General features: G+C 43.4%; 1 protein-coding gene across 2 annotated transcripts in view; it reads right to left on the bottom strand.

The window, feature by feature from the left end:
- LOC144696592 (uncharacterized) overlaps positions 1-23,077 on the bottom strand; it is a 64,168-nt gene that overhangs the window by 10,771 nt on the left and 30,320 nt on the right. For both annotated transcript variants that reach the window (XM_078568078.1, XM_078568079.1), the window contains exons 2-3: positions 4,744-4,802; positions 4,514-4,644 (exon numbers count right to left, since the gene is read on the bottom strand). In XM_078568078.1, the coding sequence (XP_078424204.1) occupies positions 4,514-4,644; positions 4,744-4,802 (190 nt within the window). The remainder of the gene's footprint in view (positions 1-4,513; positions 4,645-4,743; positions 4,803-23,077) is intronic.

The raw sequence follows: 23,077 nt of genomic DNA, 5'->3' as shown, positions 1-23,077 counted from the left end.
CAGTGGGTGGCATCACTTCTTCTGAGCCGGCAACTCTGGTTCAAGTCCCACTCCAGGACTTGATGGCCAAGGTGTGGAAGGTGTGTTCATAATGCATCAACTTGCAATCCTTCCAACACATGCCAACGGCAGGTGGTGAGAGCGGGAGAGGTTCCTAATCAACCATGTGATGGTAAGAAAATTGGAGCCTCTACCATCACCATTTAAAGTTCTGGACTGCAACATGCATGTAAAAATGCATGTTGCCACAGCAACTTGAACTCCTTTGGGGCGGGGTAGTTGGCTGGATGGCCAGTGTGGATCAGATTGGTGCCAACAGCACAAGGTTCAATCCCCATTCCAGATGTGAGGGAATTCGGGACCTGCCTCATTACCCTACCCATGGTGGAGGTTGTAGCACTGTGGTCAGACCTGCCATCACACAGAGAACTGAAGAAGTGGCACTATAAATGATGAAAGTCATTAAATGCAAAAATCTTATTTTTAAAAAAAAAACAGCCTACACTTTTAAGAAAATTATTTTGGTGAATTGCTGCATTAACAAAAGAGAGTGATCTTGATGCTAAATAATGGAGAATTTTAATTTGCTCCACATAGTGTCAGCACCAAGCATTCCCTCTACATGGCAAAATTCTCTTTATTCTGTATCATCATTAAACCTTAAAACAGCTTGAGAGGCACATGCTTACTGTGCTGGCCTGACACTTCTACTTTTCACATTAACCAATTCTTTTTGAATCAAAAAAGACCGATTTTCCAAATGTATGCTCCCAGTAGGAGTACGCATTCAGAAAATTGGTCTTGAGTGTGTGCTTTATGTCTGACAGTTCTCTGCAATAGACTCATACTTGTTAGGAATTGGGTTACAATAGAGCAAAATCAGTACAGTTGACAGAGACTGATGATTTTGCTTCATCTAACTGGGATGCATTTAAACCAAGGTACATCCGCCCTTCATATACATATTTTCAATTCAAAACTGAAATGCTAACCTGACACTCCAACTCATAACCACATTAGTTAAGATATTTGGTTGATAATTCATTAATTAAAGGCTTCAAGAGCTAGGATTTACCACTTACGCAAGTGTTTGATTATTTGATAGGTAGGTTTCAAAGTAATGGATTGCCTACTAAGTGTGAGGAAGAAACACGCCACTTTGTTAAAGAGAAACTGAGGGCTGGATTTTCTGACTTTGCAACCCTTGGTTTAAAAGGCCCCATTGTGACCAGTCTTTGCTTTGGGAGAAGGGGACAGGAAAAAGTCAAGAATTAGATCATGGGCGACCATGGGGGGTGGGCAACTGCCAATAAGTTGGTTAGATATTGCGTCTTGGTTATCTGGCACTTTGTCCCATTTGTATTAAAAGCAGTTAGGCCTTCTGGCCCTCACCCCTCACACCCCTTCGACCATCCCCCCACCACTCACCATGCCCCCCATGGCACCTTCATAGCCTCCATTCTCCTTCTATGACCTTTATGCCCCCTTTATGCCATCCATGGCCCTTGCAGGCCCATTCATCCAATATGCACAACATACAGAATCAATGAGCCGTATAATAACAATGGAAAGTGTTAAAATGCTGAGACAAAAATACCCATTCAAAAATCCTCTTCGAAAAAAAACTACAGGTTTATACCCTATAAAAGTGTCAATCTGATAGGGCAATTATAGTAAGAGTAACAAAAAGCTTTAACACTTCTTAATATTGTCCAAATAACCAGTCAGACATTGACAAGAGATCACGGAGAAAGCAATCAAGCAAATTAAACACTTCACTCAGCTGTCAAAATACAACCTCTTGCTGAGCTAATGCATTTTGTGAGTCTTGGAGCTCACCCAAACATTCATAATAAGGCCATCTGATAACTGCTCTACTAGAAACAGACGGCAGGCATCTTGCTCATTATGAATGCTTGGCTAAACCTGAAGATTCACAAATGCATTAGCTCAGTAGGGTTCTGTTTTGACAACAGAGTAGAGTGTTTACTTTGCTTGATTGACTTCTTTATGTGGTTATAATTTATTTTTTCCTGTGATCTCTTTTCAATGTCTGAATGTTTATTTGAGGTGTGAAGCGTTTAAAACTTTGGTTACTGACACTCCAATAGCCCGGTCTGATTGACACCTTTTTATAGTGTTGTAGGAACAGCAATTTTTAAGAAGATTTCTGAATGTGTGTGTTTTTTTTTCCCTCAGCATTTCAATACTTGCCATTGTTATATGGTTCATTGGTTCTGTATATAGTGCACACTGGTTGAATGGACATGGGGGCATGGAGGTGGCATAGAGGGTATGGAAAGGGAATACGGAGCTTGAGTAAGACCTTTTAAAAAGGGTATATGGTGCATGGGTAAGACCTTTCAAAAGGTTCCCGAATCCAGACAATGGTTCACGACTCCTAAGGGGCTGTGAACCACAAGTCAGGGAGGAGTTGGCCTGACTCCACGAAAATTGTGGTGGGCTCTGAGATGTCTACCCCCAGCCAGCCAGATCGGAGGTGCAAGGTGCAAGCTCATTATCCACACCCTTTTCCTGCACTGGTGAAAATAGCTGGCACTAGGAATGGGGCTGAGAGTCCCGAATTCGGATACCGTCCACCATTTTTAAATGGTTCCGGAGTCGCCCTAACTCTGTGAAAATCTGCACCTGATTGTAAAAGTAGTTGAGGAAGTTATTAGTCCTTTGCCAACTACCCCAGTTGAAGACAACATATAGGCTAGAATTATATGTCCCGCGGATGGACGCGTGCCCAACCCGAAAGGGCGTAAAATCACGTGGGATGTCGTCGGGCGAGTGTCCTGATGTCATCGTGCACACGTGTTATATTTCGCTCGGGCGCGCGCAAAAGTCAGAAGAGCACCCGCCAACAATTAAACGGGCAAGTAAGCTCATTAATGGCCCTCTTGTAAGCGTTTGTCATGGCCCGTTGGCGGATGGGCCAATCGGCCAGGCAGGCTTTACATTTTTGATGAAACCTCACCAACGGGTGGCATGAAATCTCTGTTAGGATGTAAGATAAAAAGAAATATCTGGAGACTTTTTAAATGAGATATGCATTCAGATCAAAAACAGAATTACCTGGAAAAACTCAGCAGGTCTGGCAGCATCGGCGGAGAAGAAAAGAGTTGACGTTTCGAGTCCTCATGACCCTTCGGCAGAACTGAGTAAAGTTAGGAGAGGGGTGAAATATAAGCTGGTTTAAGGTTGGGGGTGGGGGGAGGGGGGAGTTGGGGGCGGGGTGGTTGTAGGGACAAGCAAGCAGTGATAGGAGCAGATAATCAAAAGATGTCACAGACAAAAGGAACAAAGAGGTGTTGAAGGTGGTGATATTATCTAAGAAAATGTGCTAATTAAGAATGGATGGCCGGACACTCAAGGTACAGCTCTAGTGGGGGTGGGGTGGAAAGACGGAAAGACTGACGACAGGGTATTACAGTTATAGATTTAAAAATAATGGAAATAGGTGGGAAAAGAAAAATCTATATAAATTATTGGAAAAAACAAAAGGGAGGGGGAAGAAACGGGAAGGGGGTGGGGATGGGGGAGGGAGTTTAAGATCTAAAGTTGTTGAATTCAATATTCAGTCCGGAAGGCTGCAAAGTGCCCAGTCGGAAGACGAGGTGCTGCTCCTCCAGTTTGCGTTGGGCTTCACTGGAACAATGCAGCAAGCCAAGGGCAGACATGTGGGCAAGAGAGCAGGGTGGAGTGTTAAAATGGCAAGCGACAGGGAGGTTTGGGTCTTTCTTGTGGACAGACCGCAGGTGTTCTGCAAAGCGGTCGCCCAGTTTGCGTTTGGTCTCTCCAATGCAGAGGAGACCGCATTGGGAGCAACGAATGCAGTAGACTAAGTTAGGGGAAATGCAAGTGAAACGCTGCTTCACTTGAAAGGAGTGTTTGGGCCCTTGGACGGCGAGGAGAGAGGAAGTGAAGGGGCAGGTGTTGCATCTTCTGCGTGGGCATGGGGAGGTGCCATAGGTGGGGGTTGAGGAGTAGGGGGTGATGGGAGGAGTGGACCAGGGTGTCCTGGAGGGAACAATCCCTACGGAATGCCGCCAGGGGGGGTGAAGGGAAGATGTGTTTGGTGGTGGCATCATGCTGGAGTTGGCGGAAATGGCGGAGGATGCATTCAGATGCTTGATTGTGCTGCATGGACATTTTTTGCAGCATTTTTGTGCTTTCTTTTATTATTTGGAGGTTTGCAGCTCCCTGAAGCAGCTCAGTGGAAGCGCTCACCAGCACCCACGGTGACGTTGGCGCCCTCCTTCTTCCCGCCCCCACCAGCAGTGCTGAGCCTTTCTCAGGGTGTGTTTCACCCTGACTGGCCAATTACCAGCCATCCAGCGTAAAATCGCAGTCGGGGACTATTTCCCATCCGCACCCAGGCCCAACGATTGAACGCACCTGACGAGTGCAAAGTTCAGGCCATAGTGTTTGGGATCAGGAGAAAAAGGTAAAATTGGGTCACAATGTAAATATAAAGCACAATTTACAATGAATGAGTATTCCGTACCTGTGTGTCTGGTGGTTGTTTACTTTTTTCTCCTTTTTGTCCTGTATTTTCGTCAAACAGGTTTTCAGTATTCCATAGCAAAAATGGATTTGTTTCCAAAATTGTCTCTCTATTTGCCTGTTGGACTGTGTCTGGGTAAATTCAGAACAATATCAGTAACTTACCATGAGCAGTTCTTTTAGCAATATGATGTCAAAGATAGATGCAGTATAAAATGGAGCAATTTATACCTTCAGTACTTGGCAGCATCGTATCGCCATCATCAAAGGATGTTTCCAGGATCTCTTTGCTTTAAAAAAACATATGATATAACTTGTAAGAACAATATCACAAAGTTTCTTAAATAAAATTTAGCCAGAGCAGACTTCAGTCTTGGAATGTTACTTTAACGAGAGTTTCCAAAATACATAGTGAAGTCTGGATTTCTCTCTGCAATTCTCATGATACCAGGTAAGACACCCATGCTCCATTCATCTAGGACCACTGCTGGCTGCCCCTTCCTTGTCAGCAGGACAGACTCCAGCTTCCTGTTCCATTTTCCTGCCACTATTACCATTGCTCCCAGAACTACTTGGTAGAAAGTGGCTATAGACTGGCTTTACTGGTGGTAAGGCCCCAAACTCTGTCAATGAAGGATGAGGCCTATAAAGCGACTATGTTTCTTTATTTTTAAAGCTCTTCTGCTTCCCCTTGTCATCAGTTTTGATATTGCAGCACTACTCCACCCTGCCACCAACTCCTGCACCCCCTCCCAGTTTCCATGCCTTACAATGGCAAGCTCCTTCTTGGTGGCAGGGCTTCTGCCAAGGACCTGCCTTGCAAGCAAAATGACCTCTCATCCAGGAAAATGGGTTAGGTTTATGACAGGGTGAAAGGGGCAGACAGAATTCTGATCATGCTTCTACTTTGTCCTGCAAAGAGGAAAACCCCATCACCATGTCTAAGAATACTTTTAAACCCAAGACACTATTTACAACAAGTCTAAATACACATATATATATATATATATAAACAAAAAGCTAAAAGCTACTGCGGATGCTGGAAATCCAAAACAAAAACAGAATTACCTGGAAAAACTCAGCAGGTCTGGCAGCATCGGCGGAGAAGAAATCAGTTAACGTTTCGAGCCTTCATGGCCCTTCGGCAGAACTGAAGCATAGTTAGAAGAAGGGAGAAATATAAATTGGTTTAAGGTGGGTGGGGGGGGGGGGGGGGGGGGTGCGGGGGGGAGAGAGACACATTGAGGGTGTGGTGATTGTGGAGATGAGCAGATAATCAAAAGATGTCACAGACAAAAGGGTCAAAGAGGTGTCGAAGGTGGTGACATTTGTCTGAGAAAAGTGCTAATTAAGAATGGAAGACAGGATATTCAAAGTACAGCTCTAGTGGGGGTGGGGTGGAAAGACTAACAAGGTTTTAGTTTAGATTTAAAAATAATGGAAATAGGTGGGGAAAGAAGAATCTATATAAATTATTGAAAAAAAAAGGGGGGGGGGGAAGAAACGAGGTGGGGATGGGGGGAGGGGGAGTTTAAGATCTAAAGTTGTTGAATTCAATATTCAGCCCAGAAGGCTGTAAAGTGCCTAGTCGGAAGATGAGGTGCTGTTCCTCCAGTTTGCGTTGGGCTTCACTGGAACAATGCAGCAAGCCAAGGACAGACATGTGGGCAAGAGAACAGGGTGGAGTGTTAAAATGGCAAGCGACAGGGAGGTTTGGGTCTTTCTTGCGGACAGACCGCAGGTGTTCCGCAAAACGGTCGCCCAGTTTGCGTTTGGTCTCTCCAATGTAGAGGAGACCGCATTGGGAGCAACGAATGCAGTAGACTAAGTTAGGGGAAATGCAAGTGAAATGCTGCTTCACTTGAAAGGAGTGTTTGGGCCCTTGGACGGTGAGGAGAGAGGAAGTGAAGGGGCAGGTGTTGCATCTTCTGCGTGGGCATGGGGAGGTGCCATAAGTGGGGGTTGAGGAGTAGGGGGTGATGGAGGAGTGGACCAGGGTGTCCCGGAGGGAACGATCCCTACGGAATGCCGTCAGGGGGGGTGAAGGGAAGATGTGTTTGGTGGTGGCATCATGCTGGAGTTGGCGGAAATGGCGGAGGATGATCCTTTGAATGCGGAGGCTGGTGGAGTGATAAGTGAGGACAAGGGGGACCCTATCATGTTTCTGGGAAGGAGGAGAAGGCGTGAGGGAGGATGCGCGGGATATGGGCCGGACACGGTTGAGGGCCTTGTCAACGACCGTGGATGGAAAACCTCGGTTAAGGAAGAAGGAGGACAGGAGGAAGGAGGACTTTCACATTGAGGGTGTGGTGATTGTGAGTCTAAATACATACCTTACTTGTAAGTCTCAATGCAGTTTAAACCATATGTCGAGTCGTAGAGGTCTAATTGGCTCCAGGTTCAATATGACAAACTCCCTCTAGTACTTGAAATTGATTTCCACCTCTCATGAATACCAAGCAGAGTACTGCAATCGATGCTGATGATATTAACATGAAATATATCCAGCAAGTCTCAACTGTCTCTTCAACATTCTGTTGCCAATTGTCAGGTGGGACAATATTAACTTGAAAGCTTCCTAAAAGTCAGCTTGTCAAAATATAATGGGCTTTCAATTAGCCAAATCATGGAGAAGACATAGTGTCAGCCTGGATCTTAGAAAGGCTGCTTCTCTTTAGCAGTGAAGGTTCATGTGCAGTTCCAAATAATATAAACAGATTTATATTTTTTCCCTTATATTACTGTTGATGTATTTAAAACAAAAAGAGTAATAATGGATATAAACCTATGCAGTCTATATTGTGGACTGAGGATAGGAAGATCATCTGAAGAACAAGATCTTAGCTGTTCTTCAGCTAGATCCTTGTTTTGATTTCCCCAGTACCAGACAGATGGAATCTATTACTGTTTTTCATTCACAGAAAATTTACATAGAAGGACAGGACAGCAGATAGTTGAGATCCACCTGGAAGATTCCCCACCCCCCCACCAAAGTCATTCACCATCCTGACTTGGAAATATATCACTGTTCCTTCACTGTCGCTGGGTCAAAATCCTGGAGCTCCCTTTTTAAAACTATGGATATACCTACACCACATGGACTGCAGTGGTTCAAGAAGGCAGCTCACCACCACCTTCTCAAGGGCAACTAGGGATGGGCAATAAATGCTGGCCCAGCCAGCAAAGCCCACATCCCGTGAATGAATGAAGAAAAAATAACAACAGGCAATGCATTTCAAAGTAATTAATTGGCTGGAATTTAAGGCCGCAGTGGAGGGCTTGTCCATTGTTTGGAAAACCAGTGGCAATTCTACTGTTCCCATATTCAGGATGCCTATTGGAATTTAGTCCTAATCTAGCACTTATTCGACAGCAAAGGCCAGGGGGTGCTTTCCCGCCACATCCCTCCAACCTGATGTCAGGTCCCTCGATGGGGCACTGAGTGCCTAAGACTGAGGGAGCCTACTAGTAGGCCATAGGCAAACCCAATAGGGTTTGCCAAGTGGTTATCCTACATGGTGAGTTCCCGCCTGCCTACTTAAGGGTCTCATTGGGCCTCTGGGTGGGAAGGCCATCATCCACCCTTCTCACCTGGAACTTGATCGGAGTGGGGGTAGTTGGGAAGGTCTCCAGCCTGGCAGATCTCCAGCCTGCACCCTCTAACTTGATCACATAGCACCCCATCTCTGAACTCAACTCCTGTGGGGAGCATTAATTTCTGCCCATTGTATTGAAATACTATGACATATTTCTGAGAGACATAAGGTTTTTGTTAAACATAAATCAACAGACACTGATCCATTCGCTAAGAGCATAGAAACAGGGGGAGATGATTTAGCACCTCAAGCCTGTTCCACCATTTAACAGGATCACGGCTGATCGCGACCTAACTGGGCAGAGGTTTTGCCCCCATACGGGGGTAGGTACAATGGTGGGTGGGCACGAAAATTCATGCTTCCGGCTGGCGTGCTGGTTTGCCAACATCTTCCTGCACCCAGGCCATTTTCCTGAAGGTAGGACTGGGAGCAGAAGGGCCACCCACCCGCAAGCAACTGGTTAAGGTAATTAAATGGCTAATGAAGGCCAACTAACAAAGGCTGACTGGAATTTTTGGCAGACTGGGTTGTGTGGGAGTGCAACACTCCTGTCAGGCTTTGAGACCCTTCTTACCTACCTGGCCATTGCTGTGGCCACAGGCCACCCTGTAGAGCGATTTCCCCCTCCAAAATGGTGGCCTGGCAGCTGTAGCCATTTTTAAATGAAGAAGGTTTAAAAATTGCTGAGAGGACACCACTGATGGAGGTGCCATCTCTTTCTCTTAGCTGAACTGCAGACTGGAGATTCTGAGCCACAGGGCCTTTTATTGGTCGTACAATTTCGAGAGTCCTTAGTTGAACAGCAAGTGTGCCCCACTAATTGACCGATTCATGGAAAATTTGCCGGGTAATTGTTCCCCACACACTGGAGGGTTGTGACCCCCATATGACCCCACAGAGGGAGTCCCAACCCAAAACCCTGCCCCATATATCCACAATTTCTCCATATCCATTATTTTACCTTTGTTTGACAAAAATCTATCAATCTGTTTTAAAATATTGATGCATATTCATGCATCAATTCCCATTTGTAGAAGGGAATTCCAGAGTTTCATTCCTGAAAGTTCTAGCTCTAAATTGTAGATTTCCCACCCCCCCTCGTCCTAGTCTTCCTCAATCAGCAGAAATAGTTTCAGCTACCCATCCGTTCCCCCTAATAACTTTAAAGCTTCAATCAAGAGTACTGCTTTAATATAAAAGCAAAATAATGCAAATGCTGGAAATCTGAAACAAAAACAAAAATTGCTGGAAAAACTCAGCAGGCCTGACAGCATCTGTGGAGAGGAAGACAGAGTTAAAGTTTCGAGTCCGTATGACTCTTCATCAGAATCAAAGAGTACTGCTTTGTTCTCTGCAACCTTTTGCAGAATTCAAAAATGGTCCCATCCCCAGGTCATTGCAAGCAGGCCCCGGCAGTGGCAGTTAGCCTATAAAGGGAATTAAGGGGCTTATTAAGGACCCTCTCCAGCGTCAACTGGCGGGACCCCTGTAGTGGCTGAAATACAATCAGTGAAGGAAGGCGGCTGCCTGGTGGCAGACCAGGGAGCCATCTTTCCAGAGACATTTAAGAACCACCCTCCCCAGTGCCAACATGGAAGGATTGCGATAGCTATGGCTGCTTCTACCCTATGGTGGGGCTCCCCCTCCATGATATTGGTCTGGCAGCTGTGGACAATTTTATTTTTGAAAACTTTTAAGTTGCTGTGCGGACGCCTCCTTCTTGAGGTATCCTCTCTCTCTCCTTTACCTGCATTGGAAGGCTGCCGCTCTGTGGTAGAGAGCCACCAGTTGGCTCTCCAGCTTTAGGAGCCTGCTTGTCATTCTTAATTGGCTGGCGAGCACACCCATTAATTGGCCATTCCTTTGAAAACTGTGTAGGGTGGCTATTTCTGACATGATGCAAAGGTGTGACTTAATAGTTCTCTCCAACAGGTTCTCAATTCCAGGCCAAGAGTCCTGCCCTGTATGTTGCCATCTGTACAAAGACTGGAATGATTAGTTGAAGCATGGTCATGTATTAAAGCATTCCATGAGGGTATCCTCAATACCATGCTTAATTGGGATATGAATTTATCTTGGGCAGTAGTGCAAAATGGGTGATAGTGAATCGACAACATATTTTGCACACTGTCCCATTTTCTTTTCCATTGACTTCAATGTTGACTTCAATGAATTAGATAGAGGTATGGATTCAAACTTTAATCTGTGAAATAATAATAAAAATCCCAGAATATAATTTTAATAAAAATAGAATTTGGCATGTTATAGTTCACGCGGCATGAATACCATTATTGTTATAAAGTAGCATATCTTCTAAGACATCAAGAGCAATGGCATCAGGTTTCTGATAATTCTCGAAAATAACTAAATAGCCATAGAGCAAAAGAAAAAGAGACATAAAATATTGCTACAGTAATGGTATGGAACACAGGGCTAATTTTAATCCTACTTGCCAATGGAAACTAAACGAATGAGCAATAAAATCATAAGTTGATTTAGGCACCAATGTCCCACATAGATTCCTCTGTATTCAATTTTAACCTGTCCTTCTGAGCAGATGACAAGACACCCACCTAAAACCAGTGGATCAGGATCCATTAATGCCAGCTGTCCATGACTGCAATTTTAATTGTGGCCTGAACAGGGAAGGCATTATGTCTTTCCCACTAAGCGAAGACAGTGGGAAGAGGATCTAAGAGCAAAAGAGGCCACTTAAGGTTAATTTCTTTTTACTTGTTGGGTCAGGAGTTCTTCTCTGGGTCCCACAAGGAAAATTGAAACCTTGTCTATCCTGGACCTCCCCCCCACCCCTTGTCTCCCATAAGACCCTCCGTAAACTCCTTATCACAATCTACCCTCTTGCCAACTTCCCCTTGGTAATGGCAGTGGCCTACTGCCACACCTACTCCCATGCCCACTGCCAGTCAGCTATCACTTCCTGTGAGCAGGCAGTTGACTGGTGGCAGTTGACTGGAGCCCCAGGAGTTACAATCACCCAGGCCTCACACACCAAGGTCGTCGGGAAGAAGATTCAGTGCTCAATTTGCTCCACCTACCCAAATCTCACTCCGAGTTAAAAACAGCGTAATGAAGTCTCTCAATTCTTCCGTCTATCATACGTAGGATTATACAGAATATATGGCACAGAAATAGGCCATTCGAGCCAAACAATCCATGCCAGTGTTTGTTTCATTTGAGCGTCCTCCCTTTTCTCATCTAAATCTATCAATGTAACCTTCAATTTCCTTCTCCCTTGTGCTTATCTAGCTTCCCCCTAAATGTAACTATACTATTTGCTTCAACCACTCCCTGTGGTAGCAAGTTCCACATTCTTGTCACCCTTTCAGCAAATAAATTTCTTCTGAATTTCCTATTGAATTTCTTGGTGACTATCTTATATTGATGGCCTCTAGTAAAGCCTTTCCCCACAAGAGAAAACATTCTTTTTGTGTCCACTCTATCAAAACGTTTCATAGTTTTAAAGATCTCTATTTGGACACCCCTCGATCTATTCATCCTTTCTGGAAATGATATCAAATCCTCATGATTCTCCTGTCATCCTTGTAAACCCCCCCTGCAACCTCTCTGATGCCTCTAAACCTTTCTTTATAATATGGCAGCTAGAACGTCACAAGGTTTGATACAGGTTTAGCATACCTTCCTTACTTCTCAATTCCATCCCTCTAGGAATAAACCTTAGTGTCTGACTTTTTTTTTCGCTTAATGGCCTGCTAACCTGTAGTGCGATTTTAACAATTGTTGTATTGTTGTAGAGACCCTTTTTCCTCTACCCCACCTAGACTCACACCTTTGTTAGTTGTTTGCCCATTCTGTGAGATTATTGAAGTCCTCCTGTAATTTGTTGCAATCCTCTTCAGTATTGATTAACCACCTGCACCCTCCCCCCCATAATTTGATGCCATCAGAAAATTTAGAAATCATATTTTTGATTCCAAAGTCCAAATCGTTAATTTAATTTGCGAATTGCTATGTTCCCAACACTAATCCTTGTGGAATATGTTAAGGGAATATCAGGGAGGCAATGGCATAGTGGTATTGTCGCTAGACAAATAATCCAGAGACCCAGGGTAATGTTCTAAGGACTTGGGTTCGAATCCTGCCAAGGCAGATGATGGAATTTGAGTTCAATTAAAAAAAATCTGGAATTAAAAGTCTGATGATGACAATGAAACCATTGTCGATTGTTGTTAAAAACCCATCTGGTTCACTAATGTCCTTTAGGGAAGGAAATCTGCCATCCTTACCTGATCTGGCCTACATTTGACTCCAGATCCACAGCAATGTGATTGACTCTTAAATGCCCTCTAAACAAGGGCAATAAATGCTTGCCCAGCAATGAACAAATAGAAAAAAAAAATAGATAGTTAAACTAAGTTGTATTTGTGGGTGTTGGGAATAAGTTTAAGTCTAATTTGTGTGTTAAGTGGGGTTTTAGTTTCACTTTAAAAGATGCCTTCATTCTAATGAGGTTTTATGACTCATGAAGGGAAGTTAAAACAAACACAAAGCACCTATTACCTAGCAACAGAGGTCCGAGGGACCCAAAGAGACAGAGAAAAACAGAAAAGTAGTTAAGTTCAGATGCAAGCAGGAGCCAGGAGAAGCTGGACACAGCAGAGGGAACTGCAGAGAGAGCAAATTTCCCAAAAGAACTGAAAGGTTCCAAAGCCAAGGAGTAAGACAAAAAAGAAGGGTGCCAAGAAAACCTCCTAGCCAAAGGAAGAACAGGAATCTGGAAAAGGTCCTGTTCAGTGGAAATGAAAGTAGGGAGCAGAAAGGAAGGCTCCAAGATTAAAGGGAAAAAGCTGAAGGATGCAGACTTAAAGCAAAATAGGCTTGCAAGAAGCCAGAAGATCCAAGTAGAAGCCAGAAGCCAGAAGATCCAAGCTGAAGGTCTGTAACTCTTTACTATGAGCATGTGAAGCAGTGGTGTTCTGTTGGCATGGCTGAGCATTTAAGAGAGTGTGTGGAAGGCAAAGCTTGAATGCACGTGGCGATCCAGCTGAGAGGAGCACCAGAAGGAGAGTACAAAATCCTGGAGGTGGACCCTTGAGGAAGGCATCCAAGAGAGAGCATCATTTGGGAGAAGATTCCAAAGTGAGTTCTTCAAGAGTGGAGATTGGAAACCCTCATCTGAAAGATTGAGTTCAGTGAGACCGATTGACTCACAGTGTCAAAAGGGCATCGGGGGAGTTGATGAAAGATCCATAACATCTATTTTGGGTGGCATCTGTCATTTGATTTCAGAATGTCGTGTGCCTGACCACAGGTTGCTTATTGGTTTATATGGACTGATTACTTACTGTGAACATTAGAATATAAGATAGGTTTTGTAACTTGTGTTATCCTTGCAAATCTGTATATATCTGTAAAGGTATAGTTGTGGGTGAAGGAGCATTGTAATATAGTTCATCTTTTCTGGTTTAATAAATGTTTCATTCTTTAGTTAAAAGTTCCTCCGCTGACTCCTGTGACTCTGTTCAATAGCCACCCTCCATGTTTCTAAACAAAAAATAAAAGTTAGGGTCTATCAAGCCAGGTTCCATCCTGGGATCTGACTTGTCCAGTAGTAACATCAGCTGGGATCATAACAAATACCACTAACACCCCTCCGCCACTTGAATAACTACCCTTCACTCCCACTCTCTGCATTCTGTCTTGAAGCCAGCTAGTGATTCATTCTGTCACTTGTCCCTAATTCTGCACTCTCTAATCTTATTCATTAGTCTGTTATGGGCACCTTATCCAAGGCCTTTTGAAAATCCAGATAAATTTCATCAACTGCATTACCATGTTTACTCTCCCTGGCACCACCTCATAAAAGCCAGCAAGGTTGGTAAAGCAAGATTTTCCCTTTTGAAATCCATGCATTCATTTGAAATCCATGCATGAGGAATTGTTGCAAATGTTCTTTCCAGTGTTGACAGATTGCATGGTCATCCTTAAGAAGGGTAACACCATCCTTTAAGCAAAGGGGATTTTGTGCATTTTACCTTGGTCCATAGATGCCCCTCGTGGCTTCGAAAAAGCTTTACATGTCATGATAGTCAGCATAATGTTGGACCTTTCCATTTTTACATGTTCTTCTATTCTCCCCTTTAGTAGGGATTCTGCTATTCTTCCTACCACTGATGTTAAGCCAATTGTTCTCTAATTCCCTGACATGTTCCATCCCCCTTCTGTTCTATAGATATTGTGCTTTCAGAACAGTGGGATCAAATAAAGTCAACTGTACTAAACTCTTGCCCAGACCATTGGGTTTGAGTATCATTATCACCACAACTGGTTCAATGAAAACAATGCTGAAATGTATGATCTCCTGGAACAAAAACAAGCAGCCTTCATTGCCTGACAGGACAACTCAAGGTTGCAAGTCAATAAGGCAGCATTCCAACAGCTCAAGGCTGACACCCAAAGGTAAATCAGGAAGATAAAGGACATGAGGTGAGAAAAGAAAGCTTGAGAGGTCCAACATTATGCTGACTATCATGACATGCAAAGCTTTTTTGAAGCCACAAGGGGCATCTATGGACCAAGGTCAAATGCACAAAATCCCCTTTGCTCACAGGATGGTGATACCCTTCTTAAGGATGACCACGCAATCTGTCAACACTGGAAAGAACATTTGCAACAATTCCTCAACCATGAATCCACAGTGGTAGTTGATACTCTCCAGGCTATCGCCCAGTGCCCTGTTGTAGAATTCATGGGTGAACTACCATTGATGGGAGAACTCCAACAAGCAGTCAAATGGTTGGAAAACAATAAAGTCTACGGCCCCAAAGGTATTCCAGCTAAGGTCTTCAAAGCTGGTGGGCTTTTGCTCACATCAAGACTCTATTCACTCATCTGACGGATTTAGAAGGAAAAAGATCTCCCTGTCCTATCACCAACCCCCACTCCAAACTTCAGGAATGCAACAATTGTATCTATCTTCAAGAGAAGGGAGATAAATCATGCTATGCAAAGTATTGAGGTAGCTCCCTCTTATCCGTAGCAGGGAAAATCCTGACATAAATTCTTCTGAATCACCTACTTCCTGTGGCTGAGGAAATCCTCCCAGAGACACAGTGTAGCTTTCGACGGTTGAGAGGAAACTGATGTGGTTTTTGTTGCCAGACAAATCCATGAAAAATGTCAAGAACACCGGCAAGAACTCTTTGTTGCATTCATCAACTTGGTCAATGCATCTGACTCAGTAAATCGTGAAGATCTGAGGATTGTGCTCCAGCGATTTGGATGTCCAAGAAGCTTCATCCCAATCCTGCAACTAAGCACTTTAAGATGAAATGACTGCAACTGTCTTGAGCGTGAGATCTGAAACAGTCACCTTCAAAATCCAGATCTGTGTCAAGGCTGTGTGATAGCCCCGATGCTATTTACCATCTACTTGTCAGTGACTATTCGCCCCATCAGAGATCAATGCCATCTGGTGTGAGTATTAAATACTGCCTAGATGGAAAACACTTTAAACTCCGTCATCTTTCATGTCAAAACTAAACTGACCATCATAAACATTCATCTACAGTTTACTGATGATTGCAGTATCATTGCTCACTTTGCACCAGATTTGCAAGCAACTGCCTCAGTCTCTTCAATTCTGCATATATGAGACTCAGCCTGTCCTTGAATGTTGCAAAAACAAAACATATATCAAATCCCACCTGGTCAACTAAATATTCCACCTCCCATATATGTTGAAGGAGAGACTCTGGAATATGATGAAGATTTCCCATACCTTGACAGCCACCCCTGTCAAAGGTCACCATTGACAAGGAGATCCAACACCAGATCAGCTGCACCTGCGCCGCCTTCTACAAATTACAGCAGTGAATCTTTGATAACACAGACCTCTGTAAGTCAACAAAAGCAGTTGTCGTCACCACACTCCTGGACTGCAGTGAGACCTGGGCTGTTTTTTTTATATTCATTCATGGGGTGTGGACATTTCTGGCTTGGCCAGCACTTATTGCCCATCCCTAATTACCCTTGCTGAGAGCATTTAAGAGTCAGCCACGTTGTTGTGGGTCTGGAGTCACATGTAGGTCAGACCAGGTAAGGACGGCAGATTTCCTTCCCTAAAGGACATTAGTGAACCAGATGGGTTTTCAGAACAATCAATGATGGTTTCATGGTCATCATTAGACTTTTAATTCCAGATTTTATTGAATTAAAATGCCATGGTGGGATTCGAACCCAGATCTCCAGAGGATTATCCTGGATTATCAGTCCAGTGACCAATACCACTATGCCACCACTCCCCATATCAGCAACACATAAGAATGCTAGTGAAATTCCATCAGCAATGCCTCCTCCACATCCTCTGGGTTCAATGGGAGGTCTGTCGACAATCGCGAGTGCCGCTCTTGAAGCCAGTTCCACAAGCATTCAGGCAAAACTGCAAAATCAACAATAATGGACTGGGCACTGTGTCTAGCTGCAAAGCATTCCCCCACCAGGTCCTGTTTACTCAACTCTCAAAAGACCAGCATTCCAGGGGAGGAAAAAGAAAATGCTTCAAAGACACTCTGAAGTTCTCCTTAAAGCACGGTAGCATTGACATTATTGACTGAGAGGAGCTTGCTACCAATCATTCAACAACACCAGAAGCTCTTTGTTGCATTCATCAACCTGACTAAAGCATGTGACTGAGTAACTCAAGACAGTTGCAGTCATATCATCCATGAAGCAGTTGCAGGATTGTAATGAAGTTTCTTGGACATCCAAGTCTTTGGAGCACAATCTACAGAGCCGTGCAATTTACTGAGTTAAATGCTTTGGTCAGGTCAACGCATGGTTGACAACCAATCGTTCAAAATGATGAAAACTTGTCCACCAAGTTGCATCACGCTTTGAGTCCAAACACCTTAATGATGTGCCACAGTGGCGGAAAAGGAAAGAAAAGGAAATAAATCCTGCACTCTGGATCCCATGACCATGTGGGTCATCTTGTTCCATGTGCCCAAGGAGCTATGGGTCCAGAATCAGCCTATTGAGTCGCATGAAGACCCACGGCAGAAACTCATGACCCTGAGTAGACTTCATCCTCTAATTAATTGAGGGACAGCTGTTGCCGACGTTAGCTATCCACCAGTCCTCTGGCAATACACCTTTTTTTCCAGGTAATTCCTCCACTATCTCTTCCCTAGATTTATTTCAAAATGCATGGATGTAATCCATCCAGACCAGGGGTTTTATCCTGAGTTTGAATGGTTTTATTTAATACATCTTTTTTTAAAATGCACTTATCTCATTACTCATCAGCCAATGCCATGTCCACCTGCTCTGTGCCTCCCTGGTAAATACCGAAGCAAAATAATTATCTCATTTCTGTCATCTCTCTACTGTTAACATTCCCCCTAGTATCCTTTACCCTCCCCCATTTCCCAGAAGTCTTATGTAAAACATCTGCCACTCTGCATGAAATTAATCTCATACCCATATGGTTTGACAGGCACATCAAGTACCAGCAGCCCATACTTAAGAATAGTCACTATAGAACTCCAAGTGGGCTCTTGTGTGGAGTCTCAAAATAGATTTTTTTAGTTTTTGAAACTCAAGCCTTATCTGAGCTATTCCTGCAAAAGAATTGACGGATGAGTTTTAAGATACTTTACAAACAAGCCCTTTTCTTTTAAGGAAGGTGCTTGTGAAACCTGCCTAATAATTTTTATATCTACATTGGAGAACTGAGGTTATGAAGTTTGATATCTATCTGCAATGCCATCAATATTTAACTCTTTGATCCTCATTGAAGCTTCCAAAATAACATGATCTTTCAGCAACTAACATCTAAAACAAAAACAACAATATATATTTGTATAGCGGCTTTAACGTAATGAAACACCCCAAGGGGCTCCACGGGAGCACCATAGAACAAAATATAACACCAAGCCACATCAGGAGATATTAAGTAAATGACAAAAGATTTGTTAAAGAGGTAGGTTTTAAGGAGTATCTTAAAGGAGGAAACTGAGGTAGAGGGGCAGAGAAGAGTAGAGACGGAATTCCAGAGATTGAGGCCTAGGCAACTGAAGGCATGGCCACTAATATTGTGGAAATTATAAATAAGAATGTGGGGTTGGAGGCGATTACAGAGATAGGCCGTGGGGGGATTTGAAAACAAGGATGAGAATTTTAAAGTCAAGATAATGCTCGACTAGGAACCGATGTAGATCAACGAGCACAGGGATATAGGGGAACAGGATTTGCTGTGAGTTAAGGCATGGGCAGCAGGGTTTTGGATGACTTCAAGTTTACGGAGGATAGAATATGAGACCAGCCAGGAGTGCATATTTAGCAACAGTTGGGGAGTTTTGAGAGGCATTAGAATAACAAAGTAACAAAGACATGAATGAGGATTTTAGCAGCAGATGATCTGAGACAGTGTCATTAGCTGGGTAACGGAGTTTGGAACAGAGACCAAAAACAATGGCTCCAGTCTTCCCAACATTTAATAGGAGGAAATTTCTGTCATCCAGTGCTGCATGTCAGATAAGCAGCCTTTAGCAACATATTTAGCAGCAGTGTAGGAGTTGTGAGAGGTAGTGGTGAGGTAGAGCTGAGTGTTGTCAGCGTACGTGTGAAAACGAATGCTATGCCTTTAGATAATGCCGCTGAGGTGCAGCATGTAGATGAGAAATAGGAGGGGACCAAGGATTGATCCTTGGGAGACACCAGAGGTAACCATGCAGAAGCAGGAGGAGAAGCCATAGCAAGTGATTCTCTGGCTCTGATTAAATAGATGAGAATGGAACTAAGTAAGAGTAGTCCCACCTAGCTGGATGACAGTGCAGAGACATTGGAGGAGGATGGCATGGTCAACCGTGTCAAAGGCTATAGACAGGTTGGGAAGAATGAGAAGGGAAAGTTTACCTTTGTCACAGTCACAGTGGAGGTCATTTATGACTTTGATAAGAGCTGTTTTAGTACTTTGGCAAGGATGGAAACCTGACTGGAGGGATTAAAACATGGAGTCCCAGGAAAAATAGGAATGGATTTGGGAGGCGACTTTGGAGATGGGATGATAATTTGTAAAGATTGGGGTCGAGTTTTTTTGAGGGCGATGATGATATAAAAGATTTAATAGCTGAGCACGTGGAAAACAGTGACAGAGTCAACATGGATTTATGAAAGGGAAATCATGCTTGACAAATCTACTGGAATTTTTCGAGGATGTAACTAGTAGAGTTGATGAGGGGGAGCCAGTGGATGTGGTTTATTTGGACTTTCAGAAGGCTTTCGCCAAAGTCCCGCATAAGACATTGGTGTGTAAAATTAAAGCGCATGGGATTGGGGGTAGTGTATTGAGATGGATAGAAAACTGGTTGGCAGACAGATAACAAAGAGTAGGAATAAACGGTCTTTTTCCGAATGGCAGGCAGTGACTAGTGGGGTACCGCAGGGATCGGTGCTGGGACCCCAGTTATTCACAATATATATTAATGATTTAGATGAGGGAACTAAATGTAATATCTCCAAATTTGCTGATGACACATAGCTGGGTGGGAGGGTGAGCTGTGAGGAAGAATATGTAGAGATGTTTCAGTGTGATTTGGACAAGCTGAGTGAGTGGGCAAATGCATGGCAGATGCAGTATAATGTGGATAAATGTGAGGTTATCCATTTTGGTAGCAAAAACAGGAAGGCAGATTATTATCTGAATGGCTATAAATTGAGAGAGGGGAATGTGCAACGAGACCTGGTTGTCCTTGTACACCAGTTGCTGAAGATAAGCATGCAGGTGCAGCAGGCGGTAAAGAAGGCAAATGGTATGTTGGCCTTCATAGCCAGAGGATTCAAGTACAGAAACAGGGATGTTTTGCTGCAATTGTACAGGGCCTTGGTGAGACCACACCTGGAATATTGTATGCAGTTTTGGTCTCCTTATCTGAGGAAGGATGTTCTTGCTATAGAGGGAGTGCAGCGAAGGTTTACCCGACTGATTCCTGGGATGGCGGGACTGACATATGAGGAGAGATTGAGTCGATTAGGATTATATTCGCTGGAGTTCAGAAGAATGAGGAGGGATCTCATAGAAACCTATAAATTTCTAACAGGACTAGACAGGGTAGATGCAGGAAGGATGTTCCCGATGGTGGGGGATTCCAGAACCAGGGATCACAGTCTGAGGATATGGGGTAGGCCATTTAGGACTGAGATGAGGAGTAATTTCTTCACCCAGAGAGTGGTGAGCCTGTGGAATTCGTTACCACAGAAAGTAGTTGAGACCAAAACATTGTATGTTTTAAAGAAGGAGTTAGATATAGTTCTTGGGGCGAAAGAGATCAAAGGGTATGGGGAGAAAGTGGGAGCAGGCTATTGAGTTGGATGATCAGCCATGATCATAATGAATGGTGGAGCAGGCTCAAAGGGCCGAATGGCCTACTCCTGCTCCTAGTTTCTATGTTTCTATGATAGAAGGTTTAAAGGTAAGAGAGGCAACACTTGAAGAGAGGGAATCATTTATGAAATTGACTAATATTTCATGCCATCAACCTGAAAAGTTAACTGTTTTTCTATCTCCACAAATGCTGCCTGACCTGAGTTTTTCCAGCATATTCTGTGTTTATTTCAGATTTCCAGCATCTGTAGTATTTACTCCTGTATAAAATTCAGTGTTGAATTCACCAATGAATATTGGTTCTTATTTAAATGTTATTTATTTATAGTCAAACTAACACAGGGCTTCATTTTTAGCTCACCACATTATACTATGAATTATTATAAACTGATGGTTTTAGGACCTCATTTACGTAAATCATCCTAATTATTTTATTTCCTGGGCAACGCTTATGGCTGGTTTCCTTTATTTCAATATAAATTGACTTGTTTAAATCCAGAAAATCACCAAACAAGTTCAAACAATATTTTTACATTCAGAAATGGAATGATGAGGCTTCAACTTCCAAATATTTTTTTAATCAACTAACAAGGAGCATAGCCATAGACTGGCATCAGTTACACCTTACACCAGGAACTTAAAATGAAAACCTGCACTAACGTAGTTGTCATTTTACTTGACATAAAATCAAAGTGCAAAGCAGAAGCTTGTCCATCTAGAATCCGAAGGGTGGTAAGCAGCCCACATCCTCCTTTCTAACTATTAAAGTAGATTGCAAGTACCTGCAACATTAGGCTGAATTTTCCAGGCTTGAAGGCAGGAAAATCAGGAAAATGGGGGGAAGCTGCGTTGGGTTGACTCCCTGACATTGTCTGGCCATCGGAGAACTTTCCCAGGGGAGGGCTGGAAATCAGATGAGCTGTAATTACGCTTTTTTAAAGCCCCAATTTTAAAGGTTATTTTGGGGCCTTGCTGGCAGTTTGCTGTTGGCAGAGTGACTTCCCCTCACCCACACCCCACAGCCACCACCCCACCCCCCACGCCCCCACCAGCATCCCCCTGTATTCAAAGGCTGCCAGCTCAGTGGAGATGGTCAACCTGTGGCAGCAGGTGGGCCATCTGAGCTGGAGTCTCCATACCCCAATGATGGTTCTGCAGGCACGAAAGGCCGCTATTGAAGCTGAACCCAATCCAGCGTAGGGGTTTTGTCTTCACCCCTATCGACTTGCCAGCCTAAATTTTGCTCATTTCTGTTTCTATTTCAGATTTCTAGCATCTGCAGTATTTGCTTTTCTATAAAATTCAGTTTTGAATTCACTCGAGATTACTGGTTCTTATTTCCTTGTATTTGCCATATAGTCAGACTAACACAGGGCTTAATTTTTAGGTTGCCACATTACACTATGAATTCCTAGGCAACATTTATGGCCCTTTAACTTTTATTTCAATAAAAGTCAGGTTATTTAAATTCAGAAAGCCAACAAATAAGTTCAAATATTTTTACATTTGTAAATGTACCCACCTTCCCTGGTAGGGCTGCCAAGGCTTTTAAGATGGCAGCTCTCTGATTGGGCTGGCAGAACTGAGAGCCTGCCCCACTGTCCTTAATAGGACAGCGAATGCAGAGGGGGCCAAACAGGAGGCTGCCTCCAGGAAGATTGCTGAGCCTGTCTCGTCACCAGCAACTGTGGGCTTGGGACACCCATTTGCTCCCGAAGACGTGGCAAAGTCCAACCCATTGTGTCAAGGTTCCGTGACCATGTCAATTTTCATGGCGATAGATAACCTGTTTTGCTGAGCTTACAGTCGGTACAGGTGATAAACACCTTTTCTGAGAATAAGCTAGGTTTTTATTATCATTTGACCACTTAAATGTAGTTCAACTGCGGTGATGAGTAAACATTACTTGGGATGCAGTAGCAAATATTAGGAGTGATTCTTTCGTAAGTTAGAAACTACAGTAATGCCCAATATACTGTACTGAATAATGTCTCTATGCGTATATATATAAACAATGAAAAGCAGAGTTAGCTACACCTAATTGGCTTCGGTGAAAGGTGGTGGAAAGGCTCCAGGTGGGCTTTAAAGCCAACTGGCAATTCCTTGGCAGTAAAGTTCTGGTGCATTTTTAGACCAGCAGTTTCCAGGGAGCAAACATTGCTGCTTTTACTCTGCTTGCTACGCCTATACTGCTAGAAAATGAAGAGCTACTTTCTTTTGCTCCTAAAAGACATTGGCTACAACACAGAAGTTGGGTTATTTACTCTCAAACTCCTGTTTTTTCGTAGCATCCAGGGAGAGTGTAATGTAAATGTCCATTCCTTTACCCTGTATTCTTTTCTCCCACATTTCCTTTGGGAGTGTTTCCTTTCATTCTGGTCGTTAAAGTTCCCTCACATTATATACAGCATACAATAGCTTTCCTCATTTCAATTTTGGTCATGTACTTTTTACCAGAGAAAAGAAGTAACATCAAAAAAATTGCGCTACTATCCCAAAAAGAAGAATCATTTAACCCCCATCTCGAATGTGGGGTCTATATGTTGCTCAAAGTAGAATAGACTATATAAATAAAATGTATCTTCGAGCATTCCTTGATAAGGAA

The sequence above is a fragment of the Cetorhinus maximus genome, chromosome 22 (genome assembly GCF_964194155.1).
Source record: "Cetorhinus maximus chromosome 22, sCetMax3.hap1.1, whole genome shotgun sequence".
Taxonomy (NCBI): domain Eukaryota; kingdom Metazoa; phylum Chordata; class Chondrichthyes; order Lamniformes; family Cetorhinidae; genus Cetorhinus; species Cetorhinus maximus.
Note: the sequence above shows the minus strand (reverse complement) of the source record. Positions and strands in the feature narration are given on the sequence as shown.